Genomic DNA, 19,678 nt, shown 5'->3' on the forward strand with positions numbered 1-19,678 from the left:
ATTAAGGCTGGTCTGGTCAGCAGTGAAGCTGGGTTGTGGGAATCAGAGCTGTCTACTGCTGTAGCAAGATTAAAAGAAGGGCTGAAATTGAGTGGACTTGAACAGGGTGCCGCAGTGGGAAGCTGAGATGGAGTGGCGAGGAAAGCTGATGCAGAAAGACAGAGAGGTATGGGATGACGTTCGAGGTAGGAAAGACGTTTTTCCAGCCCGGAGACTGAAGCTTGCATTATTTGCAGGGCTTGGAGGATGTCCGTGTTAGAGACGGAGCTAGCATGAATGGGGGACTGTGGCAATGTGCCCCGCCCCTGTGTGCATTGTGTGTTATATGTTGTATGTTGCGTGTGTGTGTTAATGTTGGTGTATAGTCATTGGTACACGGGATATAAACGGGTCTGTGTTTCACGTGTATTTAAAAAGTGTAGATTTGTATTTAGGCACGAGGAGAGCACAAATCACTTCACGTGCTGGTTAAATGTAATATGTGAGCACGGGGTTGCACAGAATTAATTCACGTGCTGGGATTCAATTACTAATTAATTATTCACTTGAATCCCAGCACGTGAATTAATTCTGTGCAACCCCGTGCTCACATATTACATTTAACCAGCACGTGAAGTGATTTGTGCTCTCCTCGTGCCTAAATACAAATCTACACTTTTCAAATACACGTGAAACACAGACCCGTTTATATCCCGTGTACCAATGACTATACACCAACATTAACACACGCACGCAACATACAACATATAACACACAAATGCACACAGGGGCGGGGCACATTGCCACAGGGACTTTAAGATGATGTCGGGGGAATCTGACCGACTGGGCTGCTTGAACGATGGAGGCCTCGCCAAATGGAGACAGGACTGGAGACTTGGAGGTTGATGCTTCGGATTGATTTAGCAAGGAGATGAGATCCTCGCCGGAAGCACCAGTGCCGTAAGAAATGTTCCTGGAATACAGAGTACTGCGAAGCTGAGGAATTTCCCACGACTGATATTTTATTTTTATTTATTTTATTTATTTATTTATTTTATTGGTACAGCACGTTGAAGAGACAGCTGGGCTCTCAGGAGCCGAAACGGGACTTTCAGATTGAGGAGTCGAATCCATAGTGCCAGGTAAGTGTACCAAACAAAGAAACGACAGGGGTTTGATGGCAGAGAGACCTATTTAACTGGTTAAACTGGTAACGTATGAGATTGATGGGTGGAAAGACAAGTTTTCAGTTCTGATTGCAAGTCCCCTTTGTAATCTTGTATTCTGATCAGGAGATTTTCTAATTCTATCATGTTAATACAAGCCATTTGAGTTTAATTTAATTCAGTAAAAAGTTGTAGACATTTTACTTGACTGTTGCTTTTTGGTTTTGAATTGGAGTTCACTGCTGGTGACACTCCAAGTCACTTTCCCTCCAAGTTGATACAGATTGCAGCCAGTGAGGACTTATTGTTATGCATTCAAAATACAGAGTTTCAGAACCATTAATAACATTTTACATTGTTTCAAATATGATCATAACAATTGCACCAGGCAATTCTTTTTTCACACTCGTCTGTTGATGTTGCAATCATATTGGGCATTCTTAAGAACGAAAGGCTAATGGTGATGACAGTAAAATGATATGAATGCATGTTTTGCTTTTGGCAGTCTTATGTGTATTGCAGGTATAATAAACAATAAGGCTTACTGCAAACTGCTATGTAGCTTGAATAACCGCTTTGTACAGTGTTTCATGCACGCCCATTAGGCGAATACAGATGATGTAATGCTACTGGACTGCTTCAGTTAAAGTGAATGACCTTGTCAGGTTGTAGCCAGATGTCTATGTCTATAGGGGACTAGGAGTGTATGGTGCAAGTTTGGTGTAGAGTGGTGCAGTTAGTGTGGTTACTCTGTAGTGGGACAGATGGATAGAAGGAAGGACCCTAAAAAAGGAGAACCTTTATTTCAGTAGGAATGTTTAATTTGAAGGTAAAAACTAGACATTCTAAGACAACTAATATAACCATATAAAAATGGCATCTAATTCAAATGTTCATTGGGTTTTTCAGATCTGTAAGCCTGTTTATACCCCCTAAATCTGAATAATTATCCCACAAAATGTGCTCTTAATCATCGTTTGGTACTGTTTTGAATGTTTTACCTTTGGGTCTGTCTGTCTGTGAGCTTGCCTGAAGAGAGGTGGGATTTCTGTAACCAGGTCAGTTTAAAAATGAAAACTACATGAGGGTTATTCACCGGTAATTGCTTCCTCCAGAGAGTTTGTTAAAGATTTGCAATGAAAAATCTCTGAAAAAGTATTTAATTGAGGAAGATTGTCCATCCAATCAGTGCTGCCATGCTCAATACAAAACAAATAAATATCCATCCTAATCTCAAATAGTACAGATATTGTTGCTTAGTTTGGCAGGTACAGGCATCACATGTTCCATGGCATAATATAAAAGCAGCTGCCTTTTTTCAACAAGACACTCTGGAGATTTGGTGGCTTTCATGTACAACCAGTTAATGACACACACCACCAAACAACTAGCTAATATTTGCAACTTTAGGGTGTGCTTCACAAGGCTAGGACTCCTTCCCCAGTCTCCTCCATGCTCTCGTTCTGATCATGGTGGCCCGGGGGGCGTTGACCCTCTCGACAAGAGTCGCTCCCTGCTATCTGGGTTCGGCAGTTAAGCCAGCAGCACCACCATTCCTCATTAAGGACTGCTCTCTGCGAGCCAAGGGAAGACTCTGTCTTTTCACCAGTCACAAGCATTCCTTCAGTCCATGAGAGCCCTCCCCTCTCTCGCAGCCCTTGCTCCTGTTCTGCAAAATTTGGTGATTCACCTCAGCATACCAGATGTTACACATAAAATGAAACTATCTTAGTGTGTTAAGCATTATCTACATGTTAATCTGAAAGAGGTTGGATTGATTTGTAGTGCGCTCTTCCCCATTTTAGACCGTCTGAATTTCCTGTCCATACTGTATGTAATGGGCAGTGCTGTGTAATACACTGCTGTTAAAGATTCTGCACCCTGTTGCTGAAATGAGATGTTAAAAGCTCTAAAACCACAAATGCAGGCGAGCCCGGCTCTTTTGCAATGTGACTGCAGAGTGCTTGCGGTGTGCAGGGTCATTGGTTTGTGTCCAGCCTCCGCCCTGTTACACAAAGAAAACATAACAAACTAGCACTGAACAAAAAGTGAAAAGCCATCTCAGGGCAGCAGTAGTCGAAGAGTTAGTGGTAAATATGGAATTATTTCCCTCGCTGCTTGGTTCACTTCACAAACAGTTGCTGTCTCCTGCATTTCCATCTATTTTGAAAACCATTTTAGTAAATATTAGTATGGCAATAAAGGCCCCCTATATTATCTGCATGGATGAATGCAATTACATACCCCGTCCCCCCCTCCCTCCATAATGTATGAGCCCAGGAGTACAAGCCAGCTATCTTCTCAGCACAAATGATCTTCGGAAACCATGTGTCTTCCTGGTTGAGATGAAAGTCGAAACTATTGCATGTGTCAGGTGCTGGTGACACATATTTGCATATTGTCCCCTCCCATTTTATTAGTATTTCTAACCTCAAAGTTTGAGGAGTAGGATCACATCTCAGATCTATTGGTGAGTGTGGAGACTGGTCAGTTATTTTTGTTGGGGTTGAGCGATCATCAGATCCACCATTCTACTGAATGAAGGATCTAAAATAAACACCAACTTCAATTTTTTTTAGACACTGCCTGTTAAAATGAATTCTGTGAACCTCGAGATAATTGCCTTGGTCGTCGAGTTTTGTGGCTGGGTCCTGGTATGCTGTACCTTGCCTATTGACTACTGGAAATGGTCTTCACTCGATGGCAACATCATTACCACTGCTGTCCTCTGGTCCAACCTCTGGAAGAGCTGCTTCACAGATTCAGCTGGAGTTACTGAATGCAGGGACTTGTCAAGCATACTGGGACAGGAACGTACGCAGTCTTTTCATATTTTTATGTTTGGCATAGCAATCACAAAAAAGTATGCAGGCATAGATATAGCAGTCATTAAGGTGACAGCAAGCACAATGATAAAGACAGAAACCTATCTTAGTTTTTAAAAAAAACAATTAACTGTTTCTCACTTGTCTTTTTTTATTACCATAGAAAGCAGAAAAATGTTAATTTTCAGGCACTATGCAATGTACAAAATCCATACAATTCCTTCTCACCGAGTTAGTTCCATTTTGACTCAACTAACATCTATGGGGGAGTGGTTTGTACGCTTATGCTTACAGTATCGGGGAAACAATTACTTTAAGGTAACGCACGAGAAGTAAACAGAAATTTATACCATCATCTCTTAACCCTTAGGGCCCAATTCACAATTTTTTTTTTTGTTGTTGTTGGTGTTCGTACCATTTCTGTCTTAATATCCTTCTTCAGCAAATTATCTAACTCACAAAGGCCAGTCATGTGCTTGAATTAATGCTATTAACAGGATTTCTTAGTAGAGCTTTGTGAACTAATTTGGGGCATGTTCATTACATAATCTGTGCAATCCATGAAGGTGTAAAACATTTGTTAGCACCTTCTCAGTGGAACGTTATTAAAACCAGGAATGGTCAGCTTTTCAAAAATTAGGTATTAACTCCATTCTTATACACAGGAGCAGTGGGAAGATGTCTGCCACTCTTTGGTTACATAGAAGGCATCAGAGAGCAAGAATTAACCAAGGGAAATCCTGTCTGCCCCATATCAGACCCTGAATAAATGTAGACAGTTTTCTAGATGACATGCTTTTTAAAGGTTTTGTCTAACAGCAATATCAGAAATATGCTAGGAGCTTAGACCCAAATTGGAATCTGCTACCAGGAGATCCCATGCAACAGCTGCTGAGGCTGGAAGGTTTTATCAGCAAGTTTAAATAGTGCTTACAGTAGTGCATTGTTTGCAATTTACTGTAATTTTATTTAAGTGTTTTCTTTATTAGTTATTATCATTAAGAGTCTGTTATGTTTGAAGGACAACAAATTTAAGAATAATTGTTTGCCCAATACTTGACATGAACTAAGACAGATTGTGCACAGTGTTAACACTAGAGCCGACATGCGGGGCAATTTGGCCCATTCTGGATTTAAAATGTTAATTAATCTTCCGTTGTAAATCGTATGTGTCTGTCCATTTTTGACTTTTCCTAAATATATGAATTAAATATCCAGAATCGCAAACATTATAAAGTTATAAACAATTCTACCTAGAGCCACCACGTGGGTCAATGTGACCCATGCATTACAATACATGTCTTTTTTTTTTTTATATAACCCTAAGATATTTTAATTTTTTTTTTGTAAATGCAGCAACCAAGACATTCCCCCTCCTCCTAGCACATGTGTTTTTTGTTTTTATTTCAAGCCGTTGTTTGTAGACTGACTACGAGACAGATTGCTATGATTGTGGATTTGTCAAGCTGCAAACTCAGTGAAAGCCTAGTTGCTTATTTTTCAATGTACCTGGAGACAACAATCCTTCGTTTTGTTCCACACATGCAACAGGGAATATATCAGAAGGAAATATTTAATCTTGAAAGTAGTCATTTTGATTGGAATACGGCAAGCGGCACTCAGATGCATACAGCCAACTGGAGTGAAACGGGTATTGCAGCATTACTGAGCACCCATGTTTTCTTTATGAGTCAATGAAAGAATACAGCACATCTTCTGTGTTTCAGAAATTTGAAAAAGATGACAATGGATTTGTGATGTCACCGTCAACAGGTTACATCCAAGCATGCAGAGGCCTCATGATTGGTTGTGTGGCACTGGGGGTTTTCGGAGCCATGTTTGCTTTGTTTGGGATGAGGTGTACAAGGATTGGGGGAACAGACACCACCAAATCTAAGATTGCCTGTGTGGCAGGAGGCTGTTACATAGTTGGAGGTAAATATGGTCATTTTGTGTTTAATTTTTTATGTCCCCCCCCCCCCCCCCCCAATGACGACTTCTAATAAAACTCATGTTGTTCTTTTTACAGGTTTGTGCTCTTTGAGTGCATACTCACTATATGCAAACAGAATAACTGCAATATTTGACCCTACTTATACAGACCAAAAGTAAGTAAATAAAAATAAATTATGTTGTAATTATTAAATGTAATTTGGGTGGTAACTAAGTATATTAACCCATCAGTAATTAAGAAGTCATACTTTTGTGAAATAAGGATGTTTACTCCATTGGATTGATGATGTTTGGGGACTGGGCAGGAAATATGTACCTTAAATTTTTTCTATATGAAATGTCCCCCCAATTTGTGTGAAGTTAACAGGCGATATCTATAATACTGTGGGTCTTGGAATGGAATAATGTCTACTTGTGAAAGACAATTTTACCTTGAATAAGAGTGTATGCTTTTTTTCAGATATGAATTGGGAAGCCCTTTGTTTATTGGCTGGTCAGGCTCTGTACTCTGCTTTGTAGGTGGATCAATTTTCTGTTTAATAAATGGAAAAGATTCTAAGCCAAAAAGGTGAGGAAAAGAATGACCTGGAATTGTAGAAAGTTGCTTTAACTCTATCGCAGACTTGTGTTTTTTTTTTTCTTTTTTTGGAATTGAAATTTTGACAGTTTATCTGATATGAGCCCAAATGGACTGAAATCCTGTTGATGTGTAGGCCATGGTTAGTGGCTGTCATACCTGAATATAACTGTACTCCTTTTAAGAAGCTGCTATCCTTTTGGCCATGTGGACTGCGTCTACAGCAATTCATTTCAAAGTAGTTGCTTCCTTAGATGGGTTTACAGTACAATACAGTATATAATATACAACTTTCCTTCAGTTACTAAAACCAGGATTTAAAATACCCGAGCAGTAAGGACAAATGTATACCTCTGCTTGTCCTTACACGACGAGTTTCAGAAAGTTGTTTTCATATGACGTGTAGCGTTTTGTATATCGTACACCTGTGTAAATACCACATGCATGACACCAACATTTAACAACCAAATAAACTTGGGGAATAATTCCTGTACCCTTTTCACTTATCTCACAACATAACCCTATTGATTGTATTATTCTCTATTGCAGGAATATTTACAGTTACACTGGAGGATCATCATATATCACCGCCAACCCTAAAACTCAGAGGTCCATGCTGGAGTATAGAAGCCGATCAAAAGACCCTAAAACTCAGAGGTCCATGCGGGAGTATAGAAGCCAATCAAAAGACCCTAAAACTCAGAGGTCCATGCGGGAGTATAGAAGCCAATCAAAAGACCCTAAAACTCAGAGGTCCATGCGGGAGTATAGAAGCCAATCAAAAGACCCTAAAACTCAGAGGTCCATGCTGGAGTATAGAAGCCAATCAAAAGACCCTAAAACTCAGAGGTCCATGCTGGAGTATAGAAGCCAATCAAAAGACTTTGACAGAGATGCTTACGTTTAACAGAAAGAAAAGACAGTTGAATTGGAGTGTAGTTACTGTTCTTGCGTTCATACTTGCCAACAGACTTTGTACACGGCAGCAAAGATCACTCTTCATTAATGAGTGCACTATTGTTAAACATTTGCAGTATGTCGGGTTTTGTAGTTACAAATGACAATGTTTGTGAGAGCACACAGGGCGAGATTTCCAGAGCTATTTACAGGAATTCAAACAATCCAGACATTTGATTTAGGGTTATATAAATTGTAGTATACTGTATGTGATAGATACAATATCAAGTAGTGTACTTTTACTGTGGGTTTTTGTGATAATTACTTTTTTATGTATATATTGTTTGTAATTGTCTTTTATAAATATCCAATTTTATTTAAAGTGTTCTGTGTGTTGCCATGTTACTGTGAGAACAGTAAATAGGGAATACCTAGAGTACAGTAAAATATTTATTTCTCCTTTAGTTTAAAAAATTATCTCTCTTTAAAATTACTTATTTTCCAATAAAAAATACATAGCAGTACAATCATCAGCCTTTGCTTTTTTAAAGTCTTTAAATAAAGTTTGTTTTTGGGGGAGGGGGGAGAATGTCTTCATCAGTTGTGCTCTGACTCTGATTGGCTTGGTGGTATCACACCACAGTGACATATTTCATTTTTATGAACAAGCACAATCAGTTTTGTAACTGATACCCAAGACTTTAAACTTTTGTTGGCATAGCAACATCTTTGTTGTTTCACTGATAGTTTTCCATTCTTTACATCCACTGTTAATCACTGGTACTGTATTAGTAGTAAACCACAAACAGCCAAGGGATGCTAACAGGGATCTAAATACTTGCTGCACATGAAGGGCATTTACAGGGTGGTGGCAAGAAATATTTGAGCCTGGAAGACTTTAGCTAAATGATATCGGACTTGAATGAATGAGGTAAGAACATTTGCTGTGTCTGTATTTATTTTTAAAAAAGCATGACAAATGTAACAAAATTATTTTTTTAATAGTAAAGGAAATACAAAAATGATGAGTATTTTTCCAACATTTTGAAGACAAACATTTGTCATTTGATTTATTAAGTTTATTTTAACATTTCTAAATTTAGCACTATGGAATGTTTAATAGTTATGGATTGTTCTAGAAATGACAACAGACACACATAGTATGCTGGAGATGTGGGAATGTACAGATACAAGTGTTTACAGTCTTTTATGTTCAGGTATACGGTATGGCCTCTGGCGAACTGGCACCCCCGTCTCAATGTCAATGTGATGATGGGCTACTCGAGTCTGCCCCGAGATGGGAGAAAACACATCAGGAAATTCCATCACCAGAGCTTGAGCCTGAGCCTTCTGTGCTGGTGTCAGATTCTCTGCAATCCGTACCGACCCTTTTCTCCCCAGCACAGAAAGATCAGGTCCCAGATCTGGGCCGTCATCTGCTTGCGCCACTACCAATGCCTCTGGTTGCAACCAGGGCTTCAAGAGGTTTATATGATAAATGTGTTTCTCTCTCCGTCGCTCCGGCTGGCAGATCTCATAGTCCACCTTCCCAACCTGGCGTGTAACCTCAAAGGGTCCTTGCCACTTAGCCAGAAGGTTTCGACTCAGAACTGGGTAATAATAAAAGTATTTTATCCCCTGGCTGAAATGTGCGTAACCGGGCTCCTCTATTGTATTGTGTCTCCTGTCTGTGTTGTGCCTGCTGCAAATTGTCATGCGCCCATTTTCCTACAGACTCAAGACGTTTGCGCAGGTCCAACACATACCAGACAGTATTGGTCGAATTATCCTGCTGCTCCTCCCACATCTCTCTGACCAGATCGAGCACACCCCGGGGTCTTCGCCCATATAGCAGCTCGAATGGCGAAAAGCCCGTGGAAGCCTGGGGTACCTCTCTGATCGCAAAGAGAAGGGGAGGAATCAGCTGGTCCCAGTAACGCACATCACTACAAATAAATCTGCGCAACATGTTCTTAAGGGTTTTGTTAAAACGCTCCACAAGACCATCGGTCTGAGGATGAAACACCGAGGTTCTAATGGTCTTAATCCCCAAAAGCTTACATGTTCCGCGGATTAGCCGGGACATAAAGTTGGTGCCTTGGTCGGTCAGTATCTCCCTGGGGATCTCCACCCGGGAGAAAACCTTCACGAGCTCATTGGCAACAGACTTAGCGGACATAGATCGGAGGGGTATGGCCTCTGGATAACGCGTTGCCTTTCCAATGGCGCAACTATGTCCATCCCAATACGCTCAAACGGAGCTTCCACTAGGGGCAACGGCACCAGTGGTGCTCGTGGGACGGCTCTAGGGCTAGCTTTCTGACACTCCCCACACCATTCACAAAAACGTCTGATGTCACCATCCAACCCCGGCCAATAGAACAATGTCACAAGCCTCGCTTTGGTTTTGTCCCTTCCTAAGTGACCAGACAGGGGAATAGCGTGAGCAATCTGCAACAAATCCTCCTTAAAGGGCTGAGGGATGAGCAACTGATGACGCACCTCCCTCGTCTGGGGTAATTTTTCAACACGGTACAGAATGTCTCGATTAATCTCAAAGTGAGGGTACGTGGCGGCGCGTCTGGGCTCGACCATACGACATTAACCACCGCTGCTTGGTCAAAGAGTCTGCCCAGCATGCCGTCACGCCCTTGCTCGAGTCGGAAGTCACGGGAACGAGCTAAAAAATCAGCTCCCTTGGCTTCCAGCTTGGGGTCGGGTCGGTCCGGAGCGGAGGCAGCCGAGCCAGACCCCTGTGCTGGCTCCCCGGCCTCCCCCCCGACTCTTCACCAACCGCCCCCACCTGAAATCTCTCGGACTCCTTCCATTGCCAGCCCTCATTCTTAGCGGCCCGGCGTTCCCGTTTAGTTTTTCGGGGTCTAAATCTATGGCAAAACCAAGTCGGGTCACAGAAGCGGAAGATCTCTCCAATTACTTCCTCCTTCTTAGCCAATAGGGAAGACGGGGCTGTCAGGGCAGCTAACCAATCCTTAAACTGCCCACAGTCCTGACCCAGAACTACTGGTACTGGCAATCGAGGACACAATCCTACATGCACCTGCGTCACCTGCTGGCCAATAGTTATATTCACACTGATCTTGGGATAGGAGCGTACATCCCCATGAATACATTTAATATGCACCTATCCCAATAACTGTTTATGCCCCGGTGAGATTAGGCTATCCTGTATTAGGGACTGACCACACCCTGAATCCAGGAGTGCCTGGGTTTTTGTACCATCCACTGTCACAGGAATAACAAAACCCGTCTGCTGAAGTGACTGAGGTAATTGAACAGGCTTACCTGGTTGGCTGAGGTCACACTCCATCACGGGGCAATCACGCGCGAGGTGGCCCACCTCCCGGCACGTCCAACACCGCAGTGGGCTAGTTTCTCGCCCCAGAGCCTCAGCAAGAGGTGGAAACACCGGAGCCATCAAAGGGGCTTGACGATAAGGAGGCCGTGCGAGACCCCGGTCCGACACTGCAGCAGCCCGTGGGGGACCCCACCCTGCCCCGGTTCCCGGGCCGGGAGCTCTCACCGCCCCCCCGTCCAAAACCTTGTACTCCCCTTCCCCCTAGTCCCTTCGCCCTATCCGGGGCCGGTGGTGCGGATGTTCCCTCAGTGCTTCGCCCAGGCAGCCTCGTCGGTTCGGCTGCCTGCTACTGCTCTGCCAATGCGACCGCCCGATCCAGGGTGGCGGGTGCCTGCCGCTGTACCCACAGCCGTGGTTACGGAGCTAAACACTCCAGAAAGCTCTCCACAACAATTATTTCCACCAGCCTGGCTTTCGTGGTCGCATCCGGGTTTAACCACCCCATGGCGTACTCATTCAGGCGATGGGCAATGGTTCTGGGGTGCTCCTCGGGCGAGAAGCACTCCTCCCGAAACTTCCTCCAATATCCCTCCGGTGTAGCCCCCACGCGATTCAGGATGGTGGCTTTTAGCGTGGGGTAGTCCATCATCCGGTCGGGAGACAGCGTCCTTGCTGCTGCTTGCGCCTCCCCCGTTAACTGGGGCAAGAGGTAACTGGCCCATTGGGCCTGATCCCACCCGGCAGAGGTCGCCAGGGCCTCGAACACCTCAAGGTAGGCTTCGGGTCGATCCTCTGCCGTCATTTTGGTCGGTCTCATCAACCAGGGGTCAGGTCCCAATGGTCTAGCAGCCCCTTGCACTGCAGCAGTCAGGGTCTGGCGCAGGAGATCCATTATCTCCACGAATTGGGTGGCATCCATATTGGTGTGCACTGCTTAAAGGGGGCAGTGCCAGTGAATCCCACTCCTGACACCACGTGTGGAAGGGTGGTGGGTAATTCACTGACACACGGGAGACACAGATGATTTTGACAGCACCGCACAGGTGCCCAGTTTTATTTAGTGGGGCAGTTCCACATTTTGGCCCGCAGAGGGAGCTGTTGTCTGTGGTCTGCCTATCACCAATGATAGACAGAGCCACAGAGATACCAGGGGTGGTACCGTTCTAAGGTATAGGCGCACTCGCAGGTGCTCAAACCAAAAAATAAGCAAAAGGAGAAAAGAACACAGTAATCAAAAACTACAAATAAAAGGTGCTACACTCGGCAGCTTCACCCCGACCGTCGCTACCCGCACGGTCCGGGTCTCCGTCCTACCCTCGCCGCTCCCTCAGACTGCTAAAACAAATACTGATGGGGTCTGCCCACGGTTTCCCCGCTAACCCTGTTCTCTTCCTTTTCTCTATTTATTTCTTTTGGGTGGCCGTGTTCAGGATCGGGACCAGTGCGTCCGCACGTCTTTTTCCTCTCAAAGGGGCAGACCTGAGGGAACAGCAGAATGTTATTTTATAGGGCTAGCAATCCCCCCAAGACCCGCCTCTCAGCCATTCAGAGAGAAGGAAAGCCTGCACACCCTCTCTCCCACCTCTCCGTGTCATTAAAAGACTGACAGGCGAATATTGACGGGCTGCTGCCCTCTTCCTGCAGCACTATGAACACATCAGAAGAGTCAGTACAGGTCTCCCCCTGTTACAATAACATTTTACTGAATTAGCTTTTAAATCATAGGCCGCTACAATCCTGCCAGCTCATTGACAGCTTTAGGTTCAAAAGCAATTAAGTGCAACTAGACACGATTGAGCAGAGCTAGACACGATTGAGTAGAGCTAGACATGATTGAGTAGAGCTAGATACGATTGAGCAGAGCTAGACACGATTGAGCAGAGCTAGACATGATTGGATAGGTACACCCTCTCGACAGAAGCCAAACAACAACAATGTTGTTCACAGTTCTGTTTGCCTTAAGTTTGCATCTGTGGCATCATGCCCAAAAAGATTATGGGATTGATTCAATTGATCTAAAAAGTGCTGAATGTAAATACCGCTGCTTTTTAAAAAGAAACATTAAAAGAAAGAGGATCTACAAACTCTGACACCTTGTAAGATTCTCCTAAGCACATTTTCATCTTTAAATGTAAGTTAAATGTCAGATAGTGGCAGTATGCAGATCCCTAAATGTTTTGATCAACATGTACCTTATAAATACATTACACTATGTAACACAATTTTTGTTCCTGGGTAGTAAGTGTTATTTCCTAATTGTTTATGCCCCAAAAGTATAGAAAATGGCTATTATTCCCCACAAACTTTGCTTTTGTGACCAGGACAGTGATATTTTGAAATTTACCTATTTCCAATGAGAAAACGGGCGAATTTGTGTCTTTTCGTTCACATAAAGTCAGAAAAAAACAACATATGAATCCAAATTAACATGTATTTATACTAAAGTAATACAAAAATGACTACAAAAGATTTAGAAGTGAGTAGTTTTTCGAGATTTACGATTATACTGTAAATCACTTTCACGAATCAGCCCCCAAATGTAGTCTCCCATCATGTTCTCGTTATACTGTCCTTGGTAGCGGCGTTCAAAGTCCAGTATATCCTGGTGGAAGCGCTCGCCTTGCTCCTCCAAGTATGCTCCCATGTTCTCCTTGAATTTATCAAGATGAGCATCAAGGATATGGACTTTGAGGGACATCCTACAGCCCATTGTGCCGTAGTTCTTCACCAGAGTCTCAACCAGCTCCACATAGTTTTCGGCCTTGTGATTGCCCAGGAAGCCCCGAACCACTGCGACAAAGCTGTTCCAAGCCGCTTTCTCCTTACTAGTGAGCTTCTTGGGGAATTCATTGCACTCCAGGATCTTCTTTATCTGTGGTCCGACGAAGACACCGGCTTTGACCTTTGCCTCAGACAGCTTAGGGAAGAAGTCTTGAAGGTACTTGAAGTCTGCCGTCTCCTTATCTAGAGCTCTGACAAATTGTTTCATAAGGCCCAATTTGATGTGCAGTGGTGGCATCAGCACCTTCCGGGGGTCCACCAGTGGCTCCCACTTGACGTTGTTCCTCCCCACAAAGAACTCGGTCCGCTGTGGCCAGTCCCGCCTGTGGTAGTGCGCCTTGGTGTCCCTGCTGTCCCAAAGGCAAAGATAGCAGGGAAACTTGGTAAAACCGCCTTGGAGACCCATCGGGAATGCCACCATTGCAGCCTCTTGATGCCATCTCAGAAAAATGCAGATATGTATCCACGTAGGTAGCTGGAACTAAACTGAACTGGTGGGCTTAAGGCCCCTGTATTTATACTACTATTTATATTACTGGAAAGTTCTAGAAAGTTCTAGAAGTTACTCCAAGTTTACTCAGCACTGAATCTATCTGGAATGTTCTGGAAAATAGGTACATTTCAAAATATCACTGTCCTGGTCACAAAAGCAAAGTTTGTGGGGAATAATAGCCATTTTCTATACTTTTGAGGCATAAGCAATTAGGAAATAACACTTACTACCCAGGAACAAAAAAATAAATAAAAATTGTTACACGGTGTTATGAATGTCTTCATGTGTATCTTGTTTAAGAATGAATGAAGTACAGTGAGGTGGTTTGCCATCTTGGTCCATATTTCATGTGAATACAACAGTTACCAGTATTGAGAAGTTCTGGAAAAGTGTAAAACCAGACCTCTAGCTGAAAGAACATTCTATTTCATATAGGCTGCTGGATTGCTTCTCACTGTCTGTTATTATTTTTATCAACAATTGGAATGTCACATTACTTGCTAGATGATGTATAGTTCTGAAGTTTAATAATAACCTTATTGGTGTCTGATATTTACCACGGAAGCAATCTGAAGTGAGAGATAAGACTTGCAAGTGCTCTTGATTAAGTGCATAAAATAATTTTTGTTGTGCATTAAAAAAAGTAACACACTTTTTTTTATTTTACTTTGAAGTGTCTTCTTAGTTTCCATAGGAAACCATTTCAAATTCTAGGCCCTAAACACCACTGAGGCAATGCAGGTTACCGACTGTACAATAAATATTGGCAAAACATCGTACTAAATTGTTGGACACTGAAGAACGACGCATTCAGAAATATTAAAGCTGTAATCCATGAATCCACAAATCCTAAAAAATAATTAATTAACCACACATGATCCTGGTTACTTTAAACCAGTTTGTTAAGAACATAACCATAACAGTGGTGAGGGGATAAGACCATCACCCAGTGTTTAACAATAAGGATGTGTTGTCTTAAAAATGTTGTTCTAATCTCTGACCATGACTGAGGCTATTTATTTATGACACCTTGCATACTGGTCCAAAACCAAGCCTGCACTATCCCTGAGTTATAACATTATAATATCACTGAACTTTCAGGACAACATATTGTTTAATATCATGATCTCAAGGACACTGAACCCTATTGTAAAGTCTTAAAATAGTTTTGTTTTTTAAACAGTAGATTTCCTCCTAACTGTCCTAGAGAACTAATGTTGAGAGAATTTCATCAAACCATGAAGTTCTTTCTGATAAGCTTGGGTCTATTGTGAAAACATGTTTTTTTCTTGTTATAATCCAAGGACACTGCACACTTAAGAACATTAAATAAATAAATATACCTGCCACCTTTATTATATTACCTGCATTGATAAATATTAGTAGTAAACAACTCATCCTGTTCTCATCATAGTGGTCCATAAGTGACTTTCATACTGGGATGAATGTCAAACTATTGATCAGCTGCTCACATATCAACCCCTCCCATTTTAATAATACTAAGAGTAGTCTGGGATTTTTCACCTCAGAAAGCTGGAGAGTGGGATCATATCTCACAGGCTTTGGATTAGCAGCTCAGCTGGGAGGTTAAATAAAGTTAAGTAGTTAGTGGGGTCATCAGATCCACCATTTGGTCAATACGCTGAGTGAAGAAACATTTTTATTCTCTAGGATTTGAGCATTGCAGACAGCCTTAAAAAATGAATCAAAATGCTTGTGAGATCGCTGCCTTCCTCCTGTGTATTGCGGGCTGGGTCCTAACAACTTCTACCTTGCCTATTGAATTCTGGAAAGTGTCGACTATTACCAACATTGTCATTGTGACGGGAAATTTTTATTCCAACCTCTGGAAGATATGTGTCCACGGTTCAACTGGAGTTTCTGACTGCAAAGACTTTGAGTCCCTACTGGCATTGCCAGGTATGTTCTCTCTTTGTATCCTTTGCTAAATTATAGCAGCAGGTTAAACTTCTGTATTGTATAGTGTTTCTGTATTTCTGTTTGAACTGCATTAGAATAGTCAGTAAAACTGCCTCTCACGTATCTTAAAATATTTACTTGTAGTTGTAGGCTCCATAAATAACACACCCCAGTTCAAACCTGAGGCTCTCTTAAATGTACTAAAACGTCTACACCAGTGATAAGCTTTAGGCAAGTGACTCTACTTTGCTGTGTGAATTATGTCAGAACAAAGAGATTTATATATAAATCTCATATAAATGTTAACTGGTAAAACACCCAGAATAAATGAGATGAGAATAAATGTGTGTTTAAATGGGAATTTAAAAAAACTTTGATGAAGCCAATTTATCATGCCACTGCACAATAGATTCACTTCCTGTGTATTGGTATTGGACTTTACTGGACATATATCGTTGCATGGGATTTGATATGGGGTCAGGTACTACTGCTGCACAGGATGTCAGTCTATAATCTGCTGACACTGGAAATAGAAATAGCTGGCGTTAAGAAAGATTTTGGCTCAGATTTTATACACATGCAGTGTGTAGATGAAGGACAGGCTGCTGCTGATCTGTGGCAAGAAAAATGAAGTGCGACTGATTCCGAGTTTTATCAGTAGCAATACAATTGTGATATTACGTCACTGCCTCATTGCCTGTCAATCACTAATCTGCAACGCAGGGGAAACGGACCATTGCTACCACAAAACCATTTATTTAGACACAGCTGTGTTTCAGAAATGAGGAAAAGAAAATGTAATGTATTTATGTTTTTTTGCTGAACAGTTCACATCCAAGTCTGCAGAGCATTCCTGATTACTGGTGTCATCCTTTGTTTTTTGGGAGTCATCCTTGCATTGGTTGGGATGAAGTGCACCAAGATTGGAGGATCAGATAAGACCAAAGCTAAATTTGCTTTTACAGCGGGAATACATTTCATAGTTGGTGGTAAATATTACCAATTTAATGTTAACAGCAGCTTGTTCTTTCAATGGCATGCCTTTAGGGCATTTTTATTAAACTCGTGTTCTGTGTTCTTTACGCAGGTCTCTTGTCTATGAGTTGTTTCTCGTTGTATGCAAACCGAATTACATCAGAATTTTATGACGCAAAATTTTATCAAACAAAGTAAGTAGCACCACATCACTGTTAGTATTGATATATCAAAGATGTATGCGCACTGTTTACAATTTTTAATTACTTATTGTTGTACTCTAATGTATATCTTTGATTATAGAACCAAAGTGAAATCGATCCCAACATTAATATAGCAAAGAGCTTTGAACAAGCAGTTTGAAGAATGAACAAACACTCTGTTCAGAGTACAATTGTGAAAGATTTGCTCAGAGACATGGCTCATGTGTATCCAGGTTTAGAGACTGGTTTAGTTTGACATCTGCTGATTAGTCAGGCCTTATGTTCCTGCTTTGCTCCTCAAACCAGTGCCCAATTAATGCTTAAGGAAGTTATCTTCATGCCACTTGTGGATTAGGGAGAGAGAAAAAAAAAAAACACTTGTCATTCAGTAGATAAATCAGTTACAGTGTTATCTACATGCACAACTGAAAAATGGAAAATCTATATTGGGATTTTTCTCCTTGTCTAACAATTTATAATTTGACCACATTTTTACAGATATGAATTAGGAGCTGGCTTGTTCATTGGTTGGGCGGGCTCTCTGCTTTGCATTGTAGGAGGTATTCTTTACTGTATCGCAACGTCAAAAGTGGCGTTCCAAAAAAAAAGGTGAGTGAAACTAGAAACTGAGCTATACAGATGGCTGCTATAGCTCTATCACAGCTGGTCTTTGGAGGAAATGCCTCAGTGAAGTTCATCCCACTGGGACTTAACTCGATTTAAGTTTGGACGCAAAAAGCTCACATAAAAATATCCATGAATGCAGAAATAGTGAGATTCACTTACAGCTATTGTACTGTAGTAGCATTTTTTTAGTGGGACTTGATGTTCTATTAGCAAGCCCACAACTATTATTACTTTACACACATCCATTTGATTCACTGACCATTATACAGTGATACTAAAACTTCTAAATACAAACAAGTTTGAGCAGTAAATTGCCCTCTCCATATGTACAACTCCACTCATGGCAACTAAATGTTTTTGCAGGAAAGGTTACATTAACAAAGGAAATGCCATAACAAATGAAATTGTGATGCCAACCACACAAAGTAAATCGAAACAGTTTGACAGAGCTGCCTACATTTAGCAGAAAGAAGAAAGCTGGAGGACTGGATTTGTTCACAATGTGCTGTACAGTTATTTCACCTTGACTTTGAATTGTAAAGTTTGCATACTGCTTAGTCCTGGAAAGCTTTCCTGACTATATGCTTTGACTTTCTTGAGAAAAGCAAGCTCAGGAAATGTTCAGTTAACTTCTTTCACCAGATCAATTTTCTGAATGAAAAATAACTGTAAGTCTTGACATCCAAGTTACTCTTTAGCTATAATGCAAGTTCATGGAGAATTTATTTTGTAAAGAGGCCCTTTGCTGTCCGGCATTGCAAGCTTAAAGTAGTGGACTTGAGCATTAGAAACACTAAGATAGATGTCAAACGGTTTCCCAGGTATTAGCAATGATGTTTCTCTGAACAGATTTCAAATGTAAAGTTTAATCAATTATATTATATATGTATGTTCACGAGTGCTTGCAGTGCATACTGAAATAAGGGTGGTTTGCTACCGTTTATGATATCCATGGACATATCATTTTTATATATTTTTTGTTTGTTTGTTTAATATTTCTTACATTACTGTAAATATGTAACAAAATAAATGGATGTCCCATGCTTTTTTTTTTTTTTTTTTTCTTTTAGGAAAAAATAATTTTACTGTTATTGTATATGGTAAACACCATAATGTATACATTGCTGTAACAATTTTCTCCCCAATAACACCCAACCAGTGGTGGCCAAACACTCTTCTTCTGCCATTTAGCAATTTGTTTTCTTTATTAACACTGCTGGTTTACAGTTGCCACAACAGCCATTATTTTCATAATAGCATCAGCACAGTTGTGCTAGCTTTGGATTCACTATGGCATATCCTGAACTCTCCAGAGTAAAAGTTAAGAAATGCTTTTGGTTTTAAATGAATACAAATATAATTCAGGATTATGTTGCAAAATATATTTTAGTAGGTAGGAAAGAAACTCTGGAATAGGTTATACCCCAAGCTTACCTTTAACTTCTCAATCGTGGTTTGACATCAAGAGCTATGCTAAAATTAGAAAATTTCAATCCAATGTAAAGTATGTTTGTGTATCATGAAATGATAATGTTGCTTTGTTTTTGCCCTAGCATTATGCATAAGGGGTTGCTTATTTATGGACCAATAAAGTGTTTTCATTGCTACCCTTGGTTTGTGTTCTTGATTAAAACCATAAGAACTTACCTAACCTGCCCCACTGTTGGGATAAACTGCAACACAACAGGGGTGTCAGGTAGAAATTAATGTAAACACGTTTTATCTAATGATATTAATCAATTTATTAAAAAAGTATAAATTATACATCTTTAAATACTGCAAACACATTTCTTGTATTAACCATTCAAATTTTGCAGTGAACCACTAACCACATATATTCATTAATGGCTGTAGTCAGGATTTTATAAAACTTGCAATATAATACGCATATAACACCCTTAATATAAGAGGAAAAAGTTAATAAATGAAAAAAAAAACTTGACAATCTCAAATGCAATTTGAGAAT

The 19,678-nt window shown here is 41.2% G+C and overlaps 2 protein-coding genes across 2 annotated transcripts; both read left to right on the plus strand.

The window, feature by feature from the left end:
* Positions 1-3,587: 3,587 nt before the first annotated feature.
* On the plus strand, positions 3,588-7,921 carry LOC117405608 (claudin-10-like). Its single transcript, XM_059029823.1, has 5 exons — positions 3,588-3,959; positions 5,744-5,905; positions 6,000-6,078; positions 6,384-6,491; positions 7,050-7,921. Exons 1-5 carry the CDS (start codon positions 3,740-3,742, stop codon positions 7,405-7,407), a joined length of 927 nt encoding a protein of 308 aa, XP_058885806.1. The 5' UTR covers positions 3,588-3,739; the 3' UTR covers positions 7,408-7,921.
* Positions 7,922-15,501: 7,580 nt separating this feature from the next.
* Positions 15,502-19,319, plus strand: LOC117405613 (claudin-10-like). Its single transcript, XM_034008808.3, has 5 exons — positions 15,502-15,907; positions 16,735-16,896; positions 16,995-17,076; positions 17,584-17,694; positions 18,076-19,319. The coding sequence occupies exons 1-5, from the start codon at positions 15,688-15,690 to the stop codon at positions 18,173-18,175; spliced, it is 675 nt and encodes a 224-aa protein (XP_033864699.2). The 5' UTR covers positions 15,502-15,687; the 3' UTR covers positions 18,176-19,319.
* Positions 19,320-19,678: the final 359 nt, after the last annotated feature.

This window comes from Acipenser ruthenus, chromosome 9, assembly GCF_902713425.1.
Source record: "Acipenser ruthenus chromosome 9, fAciRut3.2 maternal haplotype, whole genome shotgun sequence".
In the NCBI taxonomy this organism is placed as follows: Eukaryota; Metazoa; Chordata; class Actinopteri; order Acipenseriformes; family Acipenseridae; genus Acipenser; species Acipenser ruthenus.

What these genes read in the sequence shown, in the direction of transcription:
- LOC117405613 (XM_034008808.3), top strand. Translation starts at nt 15,688, where the DNA reads ATGAATCAAAATGCTTGTGAGATCGCTGCCTTCCTCCTGTGTATTGCG. An exon ending in GTCCCTACTGGCATTGCCAG is followed by an intron (nt 15,908 to 16,734) that starts GTATGTTCTCTC and finishes TTTGCTGAACAG; the next exon opens with TTCACATCCAAGTCTGCAGA. An exon ending in GCAAAATTTTATCAAACAAA is followed by an intron (nt 17,077 to 17,583) that starts GTAAGTAGCACC and finishes ACATTTTTACAG; the next exon opens with ATATGAATTAGGAGCTGGCT.
- LOC117405608 (XM_059029823.1), top strand. Translation starts at nt 3,740, where the DNA reads ATGAATTCTGTGAACCTCGAGATAATTGCCTTGGTCGTCGAGTTTTGT. An exon ending in AGGCTGTTACATAGTTGGAG is followed by an intron (nt 5,906 to 5,999) that starts GTAAATATGGTC and finishes TTCTTTTTACAG; the next exon opens with GTTTGTGCTCTTTGAGTGCA. An exon ending in AAAGATTCTAAGCCAAAAAG is followed by an intron (nt 6,492 to 7,049) that starts GTGAGGAAAAGA and finishes TCTCTATTGCAG; the next exon opens with GAATATTTACAGTTACACTG.